Source organism: Vespa mandarinia, chromosome 6 (assembly GCF_050613455.1).
Source record: "Vespa mandarinia isolate Hongniang chromosome 6, ASM5061345v1, whole genome shotgun sequence".
Lineage (NCBI taxonomy): Eukaryota > Metazoa > Arthropoda > Insecta > Hymenoptera > Vespidae > Vespa > Vespa mandarinia.
In genome coordinates, this window is record NC_140815.1 from 1541532 (window position 1) to 1565487 (window position 23956).

A 23956-nucleotide genomic window follows, 5' to 3' on the forward strand; every position below is an offset into this window, starting at 1 on the left:
ATGATCTTAAATATGTACATTTTATTTGTTAATTCGTTAAATATCGAAAAAAAAACAAATCATCTTCGTCGTTGACGAATTATTAAAGGAATGAAAAAGAAAAAAAAAATAATGGAAGAATAATTATTAAGAAACAAAACGAACGAGCTTTGCCGTGATCGAAAAAGAATTCGTCGATTATTTTTTTTCCAGGGGTATCTTTTTCTTTTTTCTCTTTTTTTAGATCATTTTTTTCTTTTTTTTTCGTTTTATCTTTTTTATCCTTACTCTCCATTCGTAATTGGTCAAATAGGTGATAGGGAACGAGACGAGAGAGAGAAAGAGAGAGAGAATGATCGATAGATCGATGTGAGCTAAGAAAGTCGTGAGACACCAATTTTCCTTTGCGAACAGAACGATTATCGATGGATACAATATTGTATAATTATGATAGATATATAAGCTTATTGTATGATATGTAATTAAATTTGCACGTAAGTGATAAAACGTAGTCAGCTCGTGTGAATGGTCGTTAGGGATATTGAATCGACCTCCTCCATGACGTATGCGTATGCGTCTGCAAAGAGGAATATGCGATTATTATTGATAATTAACGAATCACGAGAGGAAAGAGAAAGAAAGAGAGAGAGAGAGAGAGAGAGAGAAAACAAAACAAATATTATACATATTATTTGAAAGGATGAGCGTTAGCGAGAAAGAGTGAGAGTGAGAAAAGTGTACCCGATTGAGAAAGAAAGAAAGAAAGAAAGAGAGAAAGAAAGAAAGAAAAAAAAATGTATAATTATCGCTAGTAATATTATTATCTCTAATAACATAATAAATGTGCCATCTTTTCCATAATCATTAGCGTTAAATGACTTTTTTCGATTACTCCGCGACCACCCCATATATTAACCTTCTTTCTCAAAGACGAAAATTTACAGTTTCATGTAATATACGTGTACAACATTTAACGTTTGCGTACAGCGATCTTTTTTCTTTTCTTTTTTCTTTTTTTTTTTTTTTCTTTCTCATTCGTAAGTTTTCAGTTATATATTTGTTGTAATACTCTCAGTATTAGATAATATTAACGCTGACACGAGATTATTCCATTTTTATTAATCGTTTTCTTTTCTCTCGCAATAAGCATATCTCGTTATAAGTTTTTCGTTACACGTCATTCTTTATAAGCACTATTATATAATTTTAGATTATAGAGTAATTGTTAACGTAAGCTTTTATATTATCAAAGGAAAGGATACAATGTGATCATATTCGCATATTGATCGATATTTTTTCGAATCTTTAAATTGTCGATAATTTTTCGAAAAGAAAATACTAAGGAGGAATGATTCTTTGTTTAATCGTCTGATCATATCTTCTCAGCTTAAATATACTTTTATATTGCAAGGTGTTTACGAAGAAAAAAAATGAAAAAAAAAAAAAGAAAACAAAAGATAAGAAACGAAATGTATACAACGACCAAATATGAAATTCGTTTTTAATTTATCGTATCCATATTTATAATGTAATCATTGGTTTAAGTGTTTTACATTGATCGTACACTTTCTTTTTCTTTCTATTTTTATTTCTTTCTCATTTTTTTTTTATTTTTCTCTCTCAAAATAGATGAGAAGGAAATATGAAGTATTGAAGAGCTTATGGGTAATTAATTTTTTTTCTATCCTTTTTAGTTCTTATAAATATTGAAAATACGCGGGTATAATTTATCTACATAATGTCAATTTTATTATTAACAATTAATCATACAAAGTGTTGTTATAACATTTTACACCGTACTTAGTTTCATTGATAACTATTATAGATTTAATGTTATAATGATATTCACAAATGGATATGTTTTATTTTAGTAAATCGTCTCGAACGATATGTGAGAGTCAATTCGGTTGCACATTAAGATAATCCAAAATGTGCAAATAATATCATATCATAATATTCAAAATGTGTAAAATATAATTTTGAAAAAAAAAGAAGAAAGAAAAGACATTTTATTGTTTAGACTGACAAATTATTTGTTTTAAATTGCCAATAAATTTCGTTTCAACGTGTAATAAGCGATGATACGATAAAAAATAAAATTGATAATTAGAATGATAACGTCGAACCAATATTTATTATTGGTCATTCCCAGTTCTACAAGTATCGTTTGAGGTATACGGAAATGACAATATGTAAAATCGGGACAATTAAGATTCTCACGATTGAATCCGTATAAAGATTGTATCGAACCCTCTAGAGCGTATCTCATGTAATTCAAGTAGCTAAAGTAATAGAGATATTGTGGCATGTGATTGAAAAAAATGAAGAAACCCGCGAATATTATGAACGTTGAAAAGATGATGACACTTATAAAGGTACCGTTCACGGGATTGAGCATAGTACCAATAACAAGTCCGAAGCTGTCAGCGATGTGAATTGTTAGGGTACAGATCCCAAAGAACATGAGGAATCTATTCCAATCGAGCGGTTGACTACTGAGAAAATATGAAATGGAACAATAAATGAAAGACAATAATATTTGAAGAGGTACATTAGCTATTAGCAAAGCGATATAGTAAGTTCTTAGTTGATACCAATTATTAAATCGTTCTTTTTTCAGTATCGCCATCTCCAATGGGAATTTCAATACGGCCGGCATCATGCTGGTGTAACAAAGATAAATTAAACTGATCATAATGTAACTAATATTGCTGATGGTTTTATTACTATCGTTACCGGAATTTTCAAAAACTAAACCGAAAAAGAGACCTACGGAAAAGTGAATTAACATCTTGAGGTAACTTAATGTCCAATCCCTGTAGAATTGTATGAAGCAGCGATTGAGTAAAATCCAAAATCTCGTAAATTCGGAGGGTGTGTTTATCAGAACGGCTGTTTTCTTATTTTCATTGTAATTTTTAACGCCATTGTTATCGATTATCGATTGATTTGTCGATGTCTTTGATCGCCAGGCTGCTTTGTTACTTTCGATCGCTGCTACGAGCTGATCGTTGAAATTTCCGTATTCTTTGTTAACGATCTCCAACATATAATCCGCTGGATTATGATATTTTGGACAGTATAGACCTAAATCGGCAAAATAATTGATTGTGTTTTTAGCCGCTCCCTCGTACATGCAACGTCCATCAGCTAACAAATAAACATGATCGAACATTTTATAAATAGCAGCACTAGGCTGATGGATTGTGCAAATGATCGTTTTACCGCTTCTCGCTAATTTTTGAAGCATTGTCACGCATTGAAGAGAAGAAGAGGAATCCAAACCGGTTGTAGGCTCATCTAAAAACATCACAGGAGGATTATCGATAAGTTCCAACGCGATGCTTAATCTCTTTTTTTGCCCGCCGCTTAATTTATTCGTACGTGTGTTTTTGGTTTGTATCAAATCCAAGGTATCTAAAATATCGTCGATCAGAATCTGTTTAGCTTTTTCATTCAGAATATTACCCAACTTTAAATTGGCGGATATCATCATCATTTCGTTCACTGTAAAAAAATTAGGAAGCTGATCTTCCTGTAATATGTAACAGGAATGTTTTTTATATTCGTTCCAGGACTCCTTATTTCCTTTATTATTGAGGTAATTTATATTGCCTTTCAGGCTCTTATCTCGTTTAAATCCTGTCAATATATTCAACAATGTCGACTTGCCAGCTCCTGATGGACCCATGATAGCTGTCATGTTACCCGATTTGAATAAACCATTGATACCTTTGAGAATTTGCTTTTTTAAACCGTAAAATCCATCTTGAACTTCGTATACCACATCGACAAACTGGATGTCTATCGATTTTGATTTCGACAGATTCAACAACGTTGAACGATTATACATTTTTAAACGCCCGTTTTCTCCTTTCCTTCTTTGCTTTTTCTTCTCAGTTCTTCCTTCGATTATTTAATAAAGTGTTTTACACTCATTGATTTTTTAATTGTAAACGTTATTTTTTTTTTTTTTTGAAGATTTATTACAGAATATCTCTTTTACTTCGATTTTCTTGCATTTTATATATTTTACTTCGAAGTGAATGGATACATTTATATATATTGTTTTTTATGACGTGTTATGATTTATATATCAGTAAATAAAATGTCAATTACATTTGTAATTCAATTACATTGATTTAATGATTATTAATGTCTCTTGCTACATATATAGTTATATTTTTTTTTTATCATTATCCTTGGCATTTTATATTTTCCTTATATTTCTTTTTTATTTTTGCTTTACATTGACTTAATCAAATATTTGATCACTTTTATCTCTCTTATGATTTACGTTCTTTCTAATCCTTATTCAAATGCACGTCGTTTGTTTTTTTTTTAAATTTCACATTCTCATTCTGTCTGTCGATCACCTGCAAAACATGGTATTATTAATTCTTGGGAATCATAAACAATCGAGAAAAAGAAAAATTAAAAATGATAAATTAAAAATTATTTCTATGATAGTCAATTATTAATATAAAAAAGAAAAGAAAAATATAGTTGCATAACGATTAATATTAGATTTGAGCTAAGAAAAAATAAAAGCTTGTATCTATCTATTTATTCATTTATATGAACTTGCATGTGATTGCAGTGAAAAAATATAATGTTAGAAAGTGTACAATTATTGAAATATTTATCGAAAAGTTTAAATCGACTGTTTCGATTCACCATAAGGACATTTACATATGCGGAGCATACTTCCGATGTACGTCACATCGATTATATCTATAATTTTCATGTGTAGGTACGTATATAGGTATATGTCTAGTTACATATACATACATACGATCTAACAGAAACCTAGAAATTTTGTAATAATCTTGATATTACAAACGTGTATCAAAGAAAAAAATCTTATAATTATTACATTTGCACGGTTAATGGTTATTTTAATTAAACTCAGACTGGTTTTATTATGAAATTTTATTATTGGTTATAATGTCTGTGTACTATTTGCATTAAAGAGATTGCCTTTTAATCGTTAGAAGCAAAAAAAAAAGAAAATCGTTTGTTATTCGAAGTCTACGATTTTTTTAATCGATAATTATATGACGTGAAGTACTTATTATTCGAAATATTTTTTTTAGAATATGTATGAAGTATAAAATTTTCAAATTAATCAATATTCTTGATTATCAATGGATTTTTATTCTGTTTCATTCTTTATACGTTACGAAAGAAATTATTTTCAGTTTGCAATGTTCCTGAATTGAATTCCTCCAAAAGAATGAATAGAAAGTTTTCATTATATTATAAAAATAATTAATTATATTCATGATTAATTATATTCATAATATTTAAAAAATAATACAATCTTAAATGTCTATTATAATAAATTTGAAAATAAATAATGCCGACATTTTTATTATTTAATATTTAAATAAGCAACACTGTATTTAGATGATATCTGTTAATGGAAAATTCCAGCATCACTTATAAAATAATATATTCATAAGATATTTGTTTATAAACATATGTTTGTTTTCCGCAATGAGATAAAAAATAAATAAATAAATAAACGTAACGAAAAATAATTTCATTGATCAATAATTTAATCCTCATGAATCTATCTTCGATTTCTTTGATGAGAAATTATGAATAATCAAAATAGTAATGTGATTTGTTGTCGATGATCGTGTTTTACAATTCTGAAAGTAAAACGCGGAAGCTGGTATATAATAGAACACAACTGCTTGCTAGAATTCATTGTTTTCATCATTTTCATTATCTTTATGAGTACGTCTAATGATTAAATAAAAACTGTTATGAGGGTCGTCGCACGGATAATATATGTATATATAAACTATATACTATTATTAGTCTTCAATTTCCCATTAATCTTTTTGCTAGATAAATTAAACATTTTGTTAGATAAATTTTAACGTATTTATTTATTTATTTTACGATTCGCGGAATCGTAGCGTTCTTGCGATTATCAAAACGTCATAGTTTCCTACTTTTTCATACAATTTTTTCTTTCCTTTCTTATCATCACATACTGCTTACATTGCGTACTGCGCACATATCACTCACATTCCTTTTTTTATCATATTAATAAGATTAATAATTCATGTCATAATACCATTTAATCATACGATTTCTCTGATCAAAACGTTTTATTTTTCAAAATATACGACCAATTTAATAAGAAAATTCATCGATTTAATTTCTTTTGTTTTTCTTTTTTTTCAATCTTTATCAGATTTTAATACAATGAATATGATTCGTATTATCAACTTCTCGTTGTTAAATAAATTTTTTTTCATAATTTTTAAATCATTGCTACTGAATAATAAATAAATTACATTTTTAAAAGTCATATATTAATGTAATACATTAATTATTAAATATATGACTTTTATATCATATCTTTAATAATATATTTTATAATATTTTCTTGTTTGTATATATTTTTATGATACAAATTTATGATACAAATTTAAAAAGAGACACATAAAAAAAAAGAAAAAAAAAGTGTTTATGCGTTTTTCTAATTTTTTTATTTTTTCATTGATGAAATTAATTTGGTTTTTGTGCAGGAGACATATTTTGCAATATATTCAATCTTTTTAAGATTAAGACAATTTTTATTCTTTCAATGTCAGTCATATTAGGCATTAACAATATATACTTTGACATATCTTTTTTATTAATCATATATTGTTATGATCTAATGAAACTTCATTTTCGAATTTTTCTACACGATTATAATTGCAAAAGAAGGATTCAAAGGAATTTTTGGAATACGAAAAAAAAACTCAAAAACTAGTTGTTTCTGATCCAACTATTTCTTTTTTTTTTCTAACGGAACCGATCCAAGTTCAAAATTTCAAAAAAATGCTCAAAATTTTGTTTCAGTATCATTTATAACTTCAACAATTTAGTTTATATCATATTTAGTTTAGTATATCATTAATATGTATAGTTATAATAAAACATTGTGGGAAATAACATTTAATATATATTTTTATTTTCTATATATAAGATCTAATAAAATTATTCAAGTGGTTTAATTGGTCTCATCAAAATAAATTTGTAACAAAACTGATACTTGAAATCATGTTTATAAAATATATACGTAATGATACAGAATGAATTTGAACGATTATAAATATTGTTTAACATATTAACAGAAACCTTTAAAGTATATAAAATATTTTATGATATTAATAATTTTATTACTATCAACATTTTATTGATAGCAAACATTTTATTGATATTAATAATCCTTTTTTATGTAGTGATACATTTCGAAAAATTTTTTTTCTTTACATTCGAATGTAATTTAACTAAGGAAATCTTATTTTGCTCACATTACAATTATTTATTTTGAGGTTTTAGAATATCTGTAAAAAAACAATACTAATAAATCAATTTTGTTTCTTCTTAATGAATCTCATTACAAAAAAGATAAAATCTATGAAATTTTTTGAATAAGCTCCTCTATAATATTTATTTGAAAAAGAATATATTTTAATGAACTAGCACGTCATAGTTCTAATTCTCTGTTTCTTATAATTTTTAATTGTATGATATTTCTCTGAACTATGCTTGAAACTTTGACATAATACTAACAAAGGACGTGATTTGCAAATGTCTTACATTTTTATGTTGGTCAACAATTACCATGAAAAGCAAGTCATCCCAAAGCAACTGATTCAAAGTTATTATTATTGTTATCGTATATCAAATGTTATTTTATACACGTTCCTCATCTGCTCAAGGACTAAAATGAAAAATAAAAGATTTGCTATTTTATATGAAAAAGAAATTCTTGAATGTCGCGGTGTTTCGAAATTTCCTAAAAAAAATAGAAAGTACTTTTCAACGTAACAGACGTAAACAAACTTTTTTTTTACTAGTTCCTTAATTTTATCATTAAAAGTCGAAAAACTTGAATAATGATCATTAAAGCGTAAAACATTTTTGAAAAATGATAATTTCATCATGCTTGTAAAGAAATTTTATTGCAAGATAATAATTTGTAGTTAATGAAGATCACCGGTTTTTTTTTTATACTTGTTCTTTCTATGTTAGAAACATTCAATTGTTTTAACCTTGAACTTCAAAGAGTTCTTCAAGAACTTGTTTGAGTTGATCTTCCAGTTAACCTTGAGAATCAGTATTGAAATTGAATATGGAAGAGAGAAAGGAATTGCTTGAGACAAAAAAATAAATATATGTGAATTAAGATATGTTTTTTAGAAGGTAAATTTGATATTTCATCATTGATATCATTAATCGAAATTTGACCTTAACCTGAATTAAAATCAGTTGTAAAAAGTGAAAGAAAGAAAAGAAAGGAGAAGAAAAAAGAAGAAAAAAAACAAATTTTACGACCTTGTCTTCATTAAAGAACGAATTTAAAAGAGAAAGTGAAAAAGGGTCACCAACATTGGTTGGTCATAAATTATTGGATTTAGTTTATTGGAAAAAAAACAGAACGCTGTTTTAACAGTTCGTTCCGTTTTATTTCGAAGGAAATTTATATTTATCTTGTAGATAAAATATTTTGAAGCAGTAAAGTATTTGATAACATATTTAAGGATGATTTAAATAAAAAGAAAATAAGGCAATATTAGTTTGATATTATTCTTAACGTTAACAAATTACTCATTTATATTTTATTTTTTCCTTCTTCCATTTATATTCAAATATAAAATGATAATTATTGAGTCATTGGAGTTAATAATAGTTTATAACGAAAAAAATAATTACTTTAGAATATTTTGAACATTCGAAAATCAATATATATTAAAGTTATCTATTTTTCTATAATATTATTGATATATTTTTCAAAAATTATATTCGATTTCATCAGTTTATAATATTTCATTGATGAAATTAATACCTTGAAAAAAATGTATTAAATATACTTTCCTTATTGTAGAAACTGTATCTTTTCATTCACTGATGAGTATAATATCAAAATAATAACTTATGACTCTGTATATATCATGAAAAATTCTTTATCAAAGACTGATCTCTTTTTTTAATATTAAATAGTTCAATGTTAAATAATTTGTTATGTAACGAGATTAATTTTAATGATGAAATCATTTTAACAAAACAAAGAAAAAAAGAAGAGAAAGGAGAAGAAATTAAATAAATGTGGTATTATTATGAAGATGATGAAAAGATAGAATTTTGTATCAATCGATGAAATCAATCGATGTACAAATCGATGTAATCAATTGATGAAATCGATGAAATCTTAAATTTTTGTTATAATCGAAAGTTATATTATATATTATTCATTACTTTAATAAATAAATAATAAATAAATAATATTTATTATTTATATAAATAATAAAAATTAAATTTAATAAATAATAAATAAATAATAAGAATTTAATAAATATATAAGAAATTAATTAAATGATGTATAGAATTAGATGATGTAAAAAACATCACAAAGATGTAGATATATCAGATGTATTATTGACATTATTGTTTGATGTCAATAGCAGCAAGTACATATATATACACACACAAATAAGTTAATTAGTACTTTAAGAACATGTTTATTACTTTTTTATTTAAATGAATGCTCTTTGAAATTTTTAGAAAAAAGTTGGTTATTGCAATTAAAATTGAAGTTGACCTTCAAATCTCTTACTCGCCTCATTTATAAAAAAGTTATATATAACGTATATCATTTTTGATACCATATAATCTTTACTTACTTGAAAAAAAACTATTTGAGAGTATACGTAGTTTCTTTCCTTTATTAATACACACAAGAATACAGGGAAAAAAGAATAGAGAGAAAAGAGAGAAACAATGAAATAAATAAAAAGCAATAAATATGTATGAACATATATTTATAGAGAGAGAAAGAGAGAAAAAGAGAGACAAAGAGAGATAAAGAGAAAAAGAAAGAAAGTGAAAGAAAGAAAGAGAGAGAGAAAGAGAGAGAAAGAGAGACAAAGAGAGATAAAGAGAAAAAGAAAGAAAGTGAAAGAAAGAAAGAGAGAGAGAAAAAGAAAAAGAAAGAGGAAGAAAGAGAAAGAGTGAGGAGGAGAGAGAGAATTAACTAAACTTAAATTCAAAAATTGTCACTACAAAAGATAAATCACTCACGAGCGCGATAGAGATACCTTGAGAATCAAGTGTGTACTCGCCCGGTTCTCGGCAAAGACAAGCGAGCGAATGTCTGCTTACACTCGACGAACTCTGTTTCTTCCTGTGAAAAATCGGACGAAAGACACGATCGTTCGCGAGTATTTACGAACAAGCTAGCTCCCAGTCGACGAAGTCTTCTACGTATTCATTGGCATTTTCCTTCTATCTTTATTACGACTTTACGTCAATTAAATTTCCGAAAAACATGTTCAAGAAAATATATCTCTTTATATTTCATTCCGTTTTTTTCTCTTACTTTCGTTTGTTATATTTAATTAATTAAAGAAGGAAGAGAAAAGAGAGAGAAAGAGAGTAAATTTTTAATGAAGTATCTTTTTTCTTAAATTTTTTAATATCTTAGAGACGACACATCCGATTTTTCATTTTTAATATAATTTAAGAACATTCAATGACATTTTCATTTTATTTATGGAAAGTAATTTTTTTTTTTTATTTCTTTCGCATATAACTACATAAATTTCGCAATGAAATAAAATAAAATACGTAAGAATATATTAAATTTTAATAGAAATATTTTAATTTGATTACAAAATTTGTATATTTTTCAAGATATATTTCAACTTATAAAAATTAACCGAAAAATTTATAAGATATTATAAAAGTTAAATATTAAAAAGTGCATTTATTTTATATCTTATATCGATAAAAAATCATATTAGATCAAATCACGCATAGAAATATTTATTATATATATTCCTTGGCACAATTTGTTTATTTTATTAGCATATATGTTTATGTATATATTTTTTCTATATGTTTCGTAATCGTTATACGACAAACAATAGGTTACAATACAAAAGATAAAAAATATTCTGAAAAAATGTCTTAATGGTAATCATTTGATGTATCTTATTATTTTTAGAAATACCATATCAACTAATCATACAGAATTCTTTCTTTCCTTCTTATCCATCGTATTACCCATCTTTATCGATAAGCAACAATAATTTCATTTCTCGATGTCGATCTTGATCGAACAATTTCCGTCCTAAGAACGGAACACATTGATCCATTTACCTATATATGTATATCTTAGGATGTTCATATCATATGAAAGCAGTTACTACACGAAATTTGTTCGACATGAATAATTCGTACACACGAATTTTAATTTAATTTAAATTGTGTTAAACGATTACGAATTCTCATTTATTTGTATAAATTATATCTGTTTGTTTTTAAATTCGGAATAAGAATTTTTATGTGATTAAGGATGATCGATTTATATTTGTTTTTATAATCTATTTGTAAGATCTATTTTATCGAGAAAACTTAAAAGGTCATAAGTTTATTTATTTATCTTCGTTCGTAGCGATAATAAGAGAAATATAATATACAATTTTAAGTCACCTTTAGTTCGATTTAAGATGTTAATAAACAGAAGGAAATGAAATTTTTAGAAGAATGTCAATGATAAAAATAAATAAAATATATTTGTTAGTTTTAATAAATTATTTATGATCTCGAGGCGGCTATATTAGTAAACATGTAGATTTATCTATTATTCATTTATGGCATCAATTTCAATCGTCTCATAGCTCTTTCAAAATGCGTTTCGTTGGTAACAAAGTCTCTTTTAAAATCTTTTTCTACACCGTTCAATATGGATAGCCAAAAAAAGCATTTGCGGCATGTTATGTTTCGTTGCTTTAAAAAAGGTAGTAATGCAAAGGACACTACAGATGAGATTTGCACCGTTTATGGGAGTAGTACTACGACTATTAGAATCGTCCACAATTGATTTAAGAAATTTAGAGCTGACAATTTTGATTTGAAAGATGAAGACTGCAGCGGCTGCCCAGCAACGACGAATACAGAGCATAATCAAGATTATGCTCGCTGAAAATTCGCGATATAGTGTGTGCGAGATATGCCACTAACATTCCCAGGACAACGGTACATAATCATTTAATCAAGATGGGATATGTGAATCGGTATGAAGTTTGGATTCCACGCCTATTGATGAGCTTGTGAATCGCGTCTCTACGTGCGATTTGCTTCTTCAGCAACATGAAAAAATACTTTTTTAAAGAGGCTTGTCACTGGAGACGAGATTTGGATTTTATATCAAAATGTGAATCGAAAATGCACTTGGTCTAAGGAAAATCGACCTTCAACTGTTGCGAAGTCAGGATTTCCTCCGAAGAAAGTTCTTTTGTGCATCTTTTGTGCAGGTGTAGTGTATTACGAGCTCCTTCCACAAAGTGAAACGATCAATTCTGCAAAATATTGCAATCAACTCGATAAATTGAAAGCCGTCATAGTCGAAAAATGACCAGAATTGGTGAACCGACGAGGTGTCGTTTTTCATCACGACAACGCAAGACCGCATGTTGTGTTGGCCGTAAGTCAAAAACTCTTATAGTTTTATTAGAACATTCTACCTCATCCTCCGTACTCCTTAGACTTTGCCCCATTCGATTATTACTTGTTTCTCTCGTTAAAAAATTCTCTCCGTGATAAATGTCACAAATCTGAAAGCGAAATAAAAACTTACATCGATGAATATTTTGCAAATAAGTCTCAACAATTTTGAAAAGAGGACATAATGAGGCTTCCTGAGAGACGGAAGAAGATAATAGAGTAGAACGGTTCATGTATAACACAGTAAATCAACCTTGAACAACAAATATCGTCTATTGATTTCGCATAAAAAGAAAGAAAAAAACTTATGGGACACCCTAATATTAGATTATATCATTATTTTATCCTTTATTTATTATATCACTTTAATATTACTAAAGAATATATGCATATATTCAGAGTTAGATTTTATACGTGGATCATGGAATTAAATATTATTATTTTTCATGGATTTAATAAATTATCCGACATAAATGAAAACATTTACTTTTTTTGTTGTTATTAATCATTTTCTTTTTTATTATATAACGTAACGATACAAGAAAGAATATTCCAGAAAGGTCGTTCATATGTCCTACTTCGATATTATCAGTATAATTTATTATTGATTCCATATATTTTTTTTTTCGTTTTTCCAATGCAGCAAATAATGAGAAAAATATGTCTAATAACTAGATTGAATATGTATAATAATCAGAAGAAATCGATAATAAGTGGTTAACCGTGGTCTTTGTATATACATTTCCTCTTGTTAGTCAGATTGTCTATAATATTTGTTATAATTATATGTTGCTGCATATATCCCTGTGATACTGTATATTTTCTTCAGATAATTTGAATACCACAGTTCGATATTGGTCGATACTTACGTTTAAATATTTTATCTTTTTTCTTTTTTTGTTTTCCATTTTTGATATGTTTAACATAATTTTTATGACGTTAATAGATCATTATTTAATATTTTTTCATATTGGAAAATAAACTGCCCTCCCTAATTATTTCGATTTTTTTATATTTATTATTGTTATAATATAAAAAAAATGTATTTATAATATAAAAATAATACATGTATATGTGTGTATCAGTGTGTTGTGTGTGTGTGTGTGTGTGTGCGCGTGTGTTTGTATATGGGTGGTCTGAAAATATACTGATTTAAAAAAATACAAGATATTTTTTCTTCAAATTTATTTTTATTTTTTTACATAGTCTCCTTGTAAGTCTACACACTTCTCCCAACAATGTTCCTATCTCCTTAACCTGTTCAAATAGTACTCGTCGTTTTTTTCTACAAAATAATTACAAAGGTGATGGGCTCCTCATTTTACGAAAATCTCTGTCCTCCAAGCACAACTTTTAGCTTAGAGAACAAAAAAATTCGCTTGGAACTAGATTTGGTGAATAAGGAAAATGCTCAAGCTGTTTAAACCATAATTCGTGGGTTTTCGCCATGGGAAACGCTGAGGTGTGAGACGGCATATTGTCTTGGTGAAATAATATTTTTTTTTTCTGCAAATATGGCCGTTTTCCCTCAATTTCTGCCTTCAGCTTGTCAAGTAATGATGCGTACTATGCTCCTGTAATAGTTTTACCTTTTTGAAAATAATTGATTAATATAACTTTATGACTATCCCAAACAACAGTCGCCATCACTTTCCCAACTGAAAAAACAGTTTTTGCTTTTTTTTTTGCCGATTCCTCCTTCGCAGTCCACTGTTTTGACTGATATATTTATTTCTGGGGTATAATGGTGTATCTAAGTTCCATTTACAATAATTAATCGGCGCCTCTAACTTATTGCACCTAAACTATGCCAACAGAGAGTTGGAAAAACGTGTTCATTCGAACATGTTTTTGGTCTAACATTTTGGTCAAACGCGATACCCGACAGCTTTCTCAAGCCTAAATCTTGATTCAATATGTGATAAACATGTTTTTTGGACATATTCATAGCCTCTGCTATCTCTCTCACTTTAATTTGTCTAACACCATTTGGTAAACTAGAGCGATGTTATCGTCAGTGGTTGCAGTTTTTGGATGTCCTGAATGTTCATCCTAAACTGATACGGTCACGTTTAAATTCAGCTGTCCAAAATTTCACTGTGGTAAATGATGGTGCAAAGTCCCCGTACACAGCATTCAACTCGTCTTTCAAAAACAAATATTTAATGATAGTTCGGTACTCGATTTTTTCCATTTTCACAAATACACTCACATCGACTCATTCAACGATTATCAAACAACTGCACATCCAAAATAGCTGAAATTTTGGTGAATATCTTTCAAAAGATGCGCAAACACATTCCCTAGCTTTTGTTGATGAGTGCTGTCATCTTCATGTTGAGTTCGGAAACTTTTTAAACCACCCTCTGTGCACATATATATATATACATACAGAGAGTGATATATATATATATATATATATATATATATTAATATATATATATATATATATAGTGATATATATATATTAATGGAGAGAGATAAAGATTGAAATAGAGAGAAATATATAGATTTATTCTTTTTACTTGTATTATTTTACGATAAATTATCTTTTATATTAATTGCTATTGATCAATGTCTAATCGTTTCCTTGTTCGGCGAATGCCCATTATTATCTATTCACGGAAGTAGATATAACGTATGTATTTATAAAATTGATCAAGTTACATCTTATGCAATCTGTAATATATGAAAGGTTCTCATTATACGACATGACTTTTACGTAATTCAGAAATCTATTCTTGATCGTTACGTAAATAAACCTATAAATTGCCTTATAGCTATTACGAAAATAATAAAGAAACGTAGATATATCTAAGTTCCCATTGTTTGTTTGTTCATACGTTCGTTGATTCAATAACAAGAATTTTTTTTTTTAATTTGAAATATTTGTAAAAAATATTCGATTTGAGGAAATTATAAGATAAATAAAATGATATTGGTGTACACATAGATTTTTTATTATTACATATTTTATACAGATCGGCGATGCATGAATATTTAATAATTCACAACAGAAAAATTGTAGAGAATTATTTAATATAATATTATATTATTTTATTAAAAATAGAAAAGAAAAAGAAAACGTAGTCTTTTAAACTTTCGTCGATAGGACCTTATACCTTCGTGGAATAGTGGTGGATCGGTAAGTTAGTACATCATTTGTATCGACATAGCTGACTGGAATATTAAATGTTAAAATTAAAAGAAAAAAGAAAAAGAGAGAGAAGAACAAATAGAATATTTATAAAATCGTTATCAATAATAACATTTTTAATATATTTAATGTATTCAATCGATTATAATAAATTTATTTTATTTAATAAATTAGTTCTATATTAATAAGATAAAATTCGATTGAAATAACGTAATTTGTAACATTAAAAATTCATATGACCGAAACAGAACATCTATAATTCTTCTGTATCAAATGCCTATTTGGAAATCGAAATTTGTTATAATCCTTAGATATGCCAGCAGATGGTTCTCGTATATCTTTGAAAGAGTTATGTTTTTGAAAATTACAAAACGTCGAAACATAACTAATTAACATTCATTTAAATTTCAAATTTAATATCCCGAATATTTATCCAAATTTACTTTATTTGATAATAATACACACAGTATTAAACGAATAAATTTTAAATGTTTAACTAAAATATATTTTTATCACTTTTATATACAATCGCCGTTTAGTATTTAATATTTAGTTTCTATATTATCATATATGCACGCAATAACGAATCGAAGCCATTGTAAATCTGAGAACACGTGTAATTACAAAGAATAAATGGGAGATTTAATTAGCTTCATTAATTCTACGAATTATATAGTTAAATAATTCCGGGCAAAATAATGCACGATACGAAAAAGAAAATAAATAAGAAAGGGAGAAAGAAAAAAAGAAAGGAAGGAAAGAAGAAAAAAAGAAAGGAAGGAAAGACGAAAAAGAAGAAAAAAAAGAAACATTTCAAAGTGGCTGAAATGGAGGAGGGAGCGGAGAATGTAGAAAAATTCAAAAGAAAAAAAAATGTAGTAAAATCAATTAAAAACAAGATTTTAAACTTTTTCATTCGTAAATGAATCTTCTGAAAGAATTGTAACGTCTTCCCCCTGTACCGAAGAGATTATCGATCCTACCTTTTTCTTTCTTCTCGCTCCGAGGGCCAAGCTCGTTCATTCAGTAGTAGGAGGAGGGATGATGGTGTCAAGAGTGAGGGAGAGGGGTTAGTCGTGGTACTGGACTAAGGGGGTGGACGAGGAGTATCGCTCGAGCGACGGTTGGGTACGGAATTAAAGATGGCGGTACTTTTTCCATTGTCTCACCCCCGACGAATTCTTTCTCTTTTGCTCTAACACTCGTCTACCCCTCCTTATCCCCTTTACTCTGCCGTCGTCTACCTTCTTATCGAGGTTGCCGACGACGTAGTAGAAAAATGGGTTGGGCTATCCAATGCCATCGACACAATGGCTCTTGATTTCTTCAAAATGTCGGTATATTCCCTATTAATGGGGACGGATAATGTAAAAATGAAAGAAAAGAAAAAAAAAGAACATTTTTTTCTTCCCTTTGGAAACAGTAATAATTTTTCGGTTAAAACGTAAATAAGTAAATTTAGACTAATTCGTGGTTAAAATAACTAGAGAATTATTCTGTACTCTGTCTCTGTACATCTCTCTCTCTTCCTCTCTCTCTTTCTCTCTTTCTCTCAATATATATATATATATATATATATATATATATATATTTCTGTCTCTGTCTGTCTCTCTCTTTCTAATTTCTCAGAAAATGCTCTGGTACGAAGTTATTCGATGTTGGAAAAGAGGTATTATTTTTCCCTCTTAATGCCTCACTAGGTATTGACCGACTAACATCGCAGTATTTACGCTGTGCCTCCAACTCGAGTTTCTTCGAGTCTGAGAAAATGCTCGTCTTTGTTTTTATTGCTCGAACGGTGAAGGAGAAGGAGGTAGAGGCAGTGAGTCGAAAGGATAGAAAGAAGGGAGAAGGAGGGAGGGAGGTGAGTTGGAAGGAGGCTACAAGGGGATGGAAGGAAAAAGAGACAAGAGAGCGGAGAAACGAGCTGGGGTATAAGAACAGAAGGAGGAAAAGGAGGAAAGGAAAAGCAAATGAGAGCTTGTGTTCTCTCTCTCGTTCACTCTTTTTCTCTCTTTCTCTTTTCAGAAGGATGGGGCTAGTAATGCGAAAGGTATGCAAGAAATCGCGAGTCCGCTTCCACTCCTCAACTCTCCTTGCCTATCATCTTCCACCAGCACCACCATCACCACCCCCTGCCCACCTGCTCCTTTTCCTCACCCACCTCCCAACATCCAACCCCTTTCCACCTTTTCCATTTCCGCAGACTTTTCTGAGCAGCGTCGAAGCAAAAACTTCAAGCGAATCCTTCTGACCGTAAAAGAAAATGACGCTTAAAAAGGAAGAAAATAAAAGAGAACGATGAAGAAAACGCGCGCGCGGACTCGCGAAATAGAGAGAGAGAGAGAGAGAGAGAGAGAGAGAGAGAGAAAGAAAAAGGGAGAGAAAAAGTGAGGGAGAGAGATAGAGACAGAGAGAAGGAAGGAAAAAGAAACTGTTTCTCTCCACGTCAGGATCGAACACGTTCGCATTCTGTTTAAATGCGCGCTTTCAATTCGTTCGATGAATGCGCTCAATCCTCGTTTTAACGAGTTTCTGCCTAATCAAGATAATTGAGATACTACCTACTACTTACCTATCTTTCTACTGCCTTTAGCGGAACGACCGAGACTGGGATGCGTTCACGGAAAAGTATGGGTGCCGTTCCGCGTTAACGAAACGCGCAAATTTACGAAGTTCCGTCAGAATTATTCGTTAATGGTAAAGATCTCATCTCTTTTCGATATAGAACTTTTCTACGAGACTTTATTTAAAAGGATCAAAATTACGAAATGGATAAAATTATATTAATTTTTATGTTTTATATATATATATATATATTTTTTTTTTTTCTTTAATTTATTATATTAATTTTTTTTTTATATAATATTTCATATTATATATAATATATAATATTTATATTAATATATATATATATATATATATATATATATATAATGGTGCTATAAATATACCGGTATTACTTGACCTGTATTTTTATGTTGTTGCTCATTAATATTATAGGACGAATCAAAAGTGATTTTTAACAAATCTTTCAATGATTTTTGAAATCGATTACGACTTCTTTTTTAGACTACTTTTTTTTTTAAATTGTACAGGACTACAAGCCTATGAACTTTCTCACAATTTGAAGAAAAAATAAGCCGAAAGTGCCTCAAAAAAGAATAATCGATTTTTAAGATAACCTAGAAACTTTTGGTTTACTCTGTATGAAGATAAAAAAAAAATTAGAATTAAACCCAAGTCGATTTAAAACTTTTGTTTAACATGTATAAATTATTTGATATACCGCATATTTAAAATAAAGCATTATAAATTTTGATCTCGGAAACACTTTGAGATATATTGTTTAAATAAGAATTGTCCAATTTCAAGGGCATAATAATATAATGGCATTTAATTATTATCATCACATTTATTCTATTTATTTAATGAAAGATTGTAAAGTTATTTCAAGATCAACTTTGTTTTTTTTATAATAACCTACATTATCTATAATGGCAATATATTCTCAATTTTCTCAAATATTTAATAAAACATCTTTATGCTTTTGCAATTTACAAAACGTCGATAACCAGTAGCTTTTGAGAAATAATATAAGAAATAAAAAAAATTTATTTTAATAGAGTAAATTTAATTTTTAGTGTTATCTGTGCACTATTGTATACCTTTAATTAGCCTATTTATTATTTCCTACTTCTTCTTATACGAATGTATGTGCATGCATGTACGTGCGTGCATGTTAGTGCGATCGTAAATGCCAGAGTGCGCAAATTAACAAATCTAAGAAATTTCCAACTATCGATGATTATACATATTTCTTGAGAAATATAAATATATTCTATCTCTTGTCTTTTTTTATACTTACAATACATTGTCATTACAAATGATGTAGGTTTTTATTTTAAAAGTCGAAGTTGACCTTGGAAACTTAGATTAAATAAGAAGCAATAAATGTCACAATATTATTTATTTGAAATCATAAATTTTGTCCTAATGATTTTTGCATTGAAATGTTTACTGAAAATTATGTAACGTTATACTTAGAATACAAGGTATATTATTGTCATAATGGATCAAAGAAAGTTGGATATGTATAAACATGATTTATTTGCCGGTAGGCTTAATACGGAGTTCTAAATATTAGCATAATTATTGGCAATTAATTAGTAATAAATTCAAGCTATTACTACTTCAAGATCTTTTTGTATAATTTGTACATATCTAAGTATGTGTTCGAAAGCAAAAAAATAATCTAATGTTATTGTTCAAAGTGCTGACCAATTGATATTATCATTTAAAAACTTCTTTACATAAATTAATATTTTTATGGAGGATGAACTCGACATTTCTTTTTTCTTTATTCTTTTTTATTGTATTCTTATAACACATTCCTACAAAAAAAAAGAATAAACTACCATATTCTCTCCTTTGGAATATTACATCATCTTAAAGTATAAAAGACAATAGAAAAAAAAGAAAGAGAGAAAGAGAGAGAGAAAGAAAGAGAAAGAGAGACAGAGAGAGAGAGAGAGAAAGAGATAAGTTACGAAGACTTTTTCGTTACGTACAATGTAAAAAAAATTTTACACGATCGCTTTTTGTTGGAATAAGAAACAAGCAAAAGGATGGAGTCGCGACTTGTTCCATAAATTCGATTCGTGGCTGTGAGGTAGAATATATGGATTTGAGAGAAGTCGAGCTCTCTCGAATTTAGATAATTTAATGATCCCGCAAATGAGACGAAACGCGTAATTACACGAGTGAGCCGAAGGCTTTCCATCCAGGATGGAATTTAATTAATTCACATCGAGTCGCCTGATCGTACGATCACGATCGAGAGGATATTAAATTACGTCGTGGATGTGCGTGTACCACGATGCCCTACGTTAGCCTCTATGCAAATACAATATTATCCGTTTCACGACTGCTCAACTGGCGTATGTGATTTTGTATTCGGTTGGGAACACACGTCGACCTCACCACAAATGCACACAGATACATAGATGCATATATACACATTTAATTTGTAGTTCAAGTTTTATTTCCTCAATATTTTTTCACTCATGATTATTATTTCTTACCTCCATTGACATTTCTCTTAGCTCATCCAACGAGCTGTTACGAACATTTCTAACGTCAATATCAAAAAAAAAAGAAGGAAGGTGAAAAAAGATAATAATAAGAAGTAACACAAATGAATGAGTTATACCGATGTCAAGTTACGACTTCGTCGTAAGTGACATAAAATTATAATTTGTAAATGACACAAAATAATTTACGATTCATAAATTAATTAATTCATCTCATGTAAAAAAAGAATCTGATGCAATAGTAACGAGATTATATTTTAACTGACATTTGTTTTTCCTTATTTGCACTCAACTTTCGTTTAATTTCACTGGATTATATTTAATGATTACAAACGCGGAGATCACGTAAACAACTTCTTTGTGAAGCTACGAGCTTCTACCAACTACTCGTTCCTCTATAAAACTAAGTAATGCAAATTGCAACTAAGATAGCTTATAGGATAGGTCGATAGGTAGGTAAATATATAGGTAGGTAGGTAGGTAGGTAGGTAGATATGTAGATATATGTAGGTAGATGTATGTAGGTAGATGTATTACTCTTAGGGATAACGTGACCACGTGGATTGGCACACGTTTGACCAGTATGTTAATTCGTCTGACCGAGTTTAAGAGAAAAAGAAAAAAAAGAAAATAAGAGGAAGGGGACACTTTGAAAAATTCTTACTCGTCGAGGGTAGAATTTTAAGAGCAGCTGTCCCTAACGATCCTTTGTCCGAGATTAACGACAATACCTTCTTTTTTTTTTCTTTTGACGATCAATACGTACGAACATTTTCAGCTTAAATTTTTTGCTAAAAATTCAATTGATAGTTTTAAACGATACATGTAATAAGATAATTGTCATTTCTCATTAATACTTTCATATTTCGTATTATCGTTCGTTTCATGACAATAATCATTTATATGAATTTTTATATGAAAGACAGAGAAAGAGAGACGAGTTTGATGATAGTCCACTCAATGAGAGTAGCACCGGATCGAAATAGTTTTTCAATTTTCACGGACGATTGGTTGTTCTCCGATCGCAATTTTCCCGTCGCTTAGCTTTTCAATTATCTACCAAACGCTTTCACTATCGTCCTTGTCGTCGTCGTCGTGCCTTAAGGTTCCACTTGTACACTGGTATATACGAGACAGAAATAATTATTTTTCGAATATCGTAAAACGAGTTTATTATTATGAAAATAGCTTAAATCTTATAGTTTTCGTTTTGAGATGTATTTTCTTGTATTTTCTTTTCTTTTTTTTTTTCTTTTTGATTTTCCTTTTTCAACATCCAGCTATTATAATGACGCAATCATTCTTATAAAAGTTTATTTTAAGATCTAATAATAATTATTTGCCGCATGTGTATAGATACTTCAATATGTATATGTAATAAATTTTATTATGTTGTTTACCTCCTTGCATTATGATGCATAATGATGCATTCGACAGTTAATTATAGTTTATGAGAACATTTAATATCTCATTAACACCGTTTATATACGGATTTCGATAATCATTCATATTATATATTATATTTTACGCTATTATGAAAATACATTACATTATTTGATAGAGGAAAAAAGTACATATTATATATATATGTGTGTGTGTCTGTATAATGATATGAAATAACGAAACAAATAAGATCTAAGAGGCATTATTTGTTCGAACGTTTCGTGTCCGTGAAATAATGTCTTGAAAAGGGACAATAGTTTCTGGATAAATTATGACGTCATAAGGTACACGTAGAAAGCAAAAACAAAAGATGACGGCATAGCCAGGGGCAAGCAAGGGAAAATAATAAAAGCTTTTTGATCGTGTCATAAATCTTTCGTGGCTTTGTTTTTACGTCACTTAAAGCTGCCCGTGGTCTCTTTCTTACTTTCTGGAAAACGTGATCAGTTTCCGTGATCAGACCCTTGAAGGGTCGGCTCTTAAAATTTTAGTTAGATTTTTTAATTTCTTTTTCCTTTTCTCATTCCTGAATGGTACGTCATCGATAAAATCTTTCTCTTTTTTCTTTTTTTTTTTTTTTTTTTGATATATTTATTTTTATATATCGTAATTAATAATAATTAAAAATAATTTTTAAAAATGTTATTTGATTAGTTCTTATTTTTTTTGTATTCGTTTTCAAACGACAAATTACAAATCTTTTTCTTATTCGAAATATTTCGGATAAATTATCATCGTCGTTAGAAGGCAAGGAACGTTTTGTGTAAGGAGTAAGTATCTTACCTAAAGGTTACTGGGGCAAGAGTACGAAGGGGTTGATAGAAAGAGAGACAGAGAGAAAGAAAGAGAGAAAGAGAGAGAAAGAAGGAGAAAGGTCGGACAAGGAAGGACCGAAAAGTCCGCTATCGTAAAACAGGTTTGTAAATGCTTGGACACCCGGAAACCTTTTTCTTTGTATCTCTTTTTTTATCTCTTTTTTCTAATTCTAATCGACTCCATCTTTCAAAGGGCTTTGCAAAACTCTAGAAAGATCTTTCCTACCACAAATTCCCATGCGTATAATCTCGCTGACGTGGCATTAACGTCAGATTTACATCGATCAAATCGAATAAAGGAATTTCTTATTGAAAACAATAAAAATTTTCGCGTTTATAAAGGAAAGTCTGACATTAAAAAAGCAACGAGTTACGTGACTTGCTTTGAAAATCAAAGAAGATTCTTGAAAAGAAAAACAAAAGGAAGAAAAAAAGAGAAAAAGAAAAGAATTTCAAAGGCGTCCAGTTTAATTCGAATTCTTATTATATAAGTGATACTTTTCATCTTTTTTATTTTTCACTCATCTTTTTTTTAAAGCAAAATGAGATTATAGATGTGCCATAATAATTCGAGATAAAAGTAGATAAAAGCGGATAAAGATGAAAGATAAAAGTGATAGCAGTAAAAAAGTCTCTACGTTGATCTGCGGTTTTAAACCGTCGTTCGGATCTTTTACGTTCTTCTAAAAACGTCTGCCCAGCAGAGGACGATAAAGAATGAACTCGGGAATATGCTCTCGTAAACTCCGAAGGGCGAGCCCTTCGTAACCAGTCGCAGAAGTTCGTATCGAAGAAAAGTAAGAGATGGTTACGTTTAGCTCATAAAACCGAAGGAATCGCTTTGGTTGGTTAAGAATGAATAATGAAAATATTTTTCGATCAATCCATACATTTTCTAACAGGTTTAATCAGTGTTTTTAATCTGTCCCTATTTTTTTTGTCTTTTTTTG

At 28.9% G+C, this 23956-nt stretch overlaps 1 protein-coding gene across 5 annotated transcripts; it reads right to left on the reverse strand.

Annotated features, from left to right (window-relative positions):
* Positions 1–598: 598 nt before the first annotated feature.
* Positions 599–10208, reverse strand: LOC118440745 (ATP-binding cassette sub-family G member 1-like). Of its 5 annotated transcripts, none has more exons than XM_085657854.1 (3): positions 10072–10208; positions 3205–4355; positions 599–3066 (listed from the first exon to the last, which is right to left on the reverse strand). In XM_085657854.1, exons 2-3 carry the CDS (start codon positions 3830–3832, stop codon positions 2018–2020), a joined length of 1677 nt encoding a protein of 558 aa, XP_085513980.1. In that variant the 5' UTR covers positions 3833–4355; positions 10072–10208; the 3' UTR covers positions 599–2017. The 5 variants fall into 5 exon arrangements, with proteins under 5 accessions (XP_085513980.1, XP_085513979.1, XP_035720104.1 ...); XM_085657853.1 differs by having other exon boundaries at positions 602–2474; positions 2574–4355; XM_035864211.2 differs by having other exon boundaries at positions 1694–4355.
* Positions 10209–23956: the final 13748 nt, after the last annotated feature.

What these genes read in the sequence shown, in the direction of transcription:
- LOC118440745 (XM_035864211.2), bottom strand. Translation starts at nt 3,832, where the DNA reads ATGTATAATCGTTCAACGTTGTTGAATCTGTCGAAATCAAAATCGATA.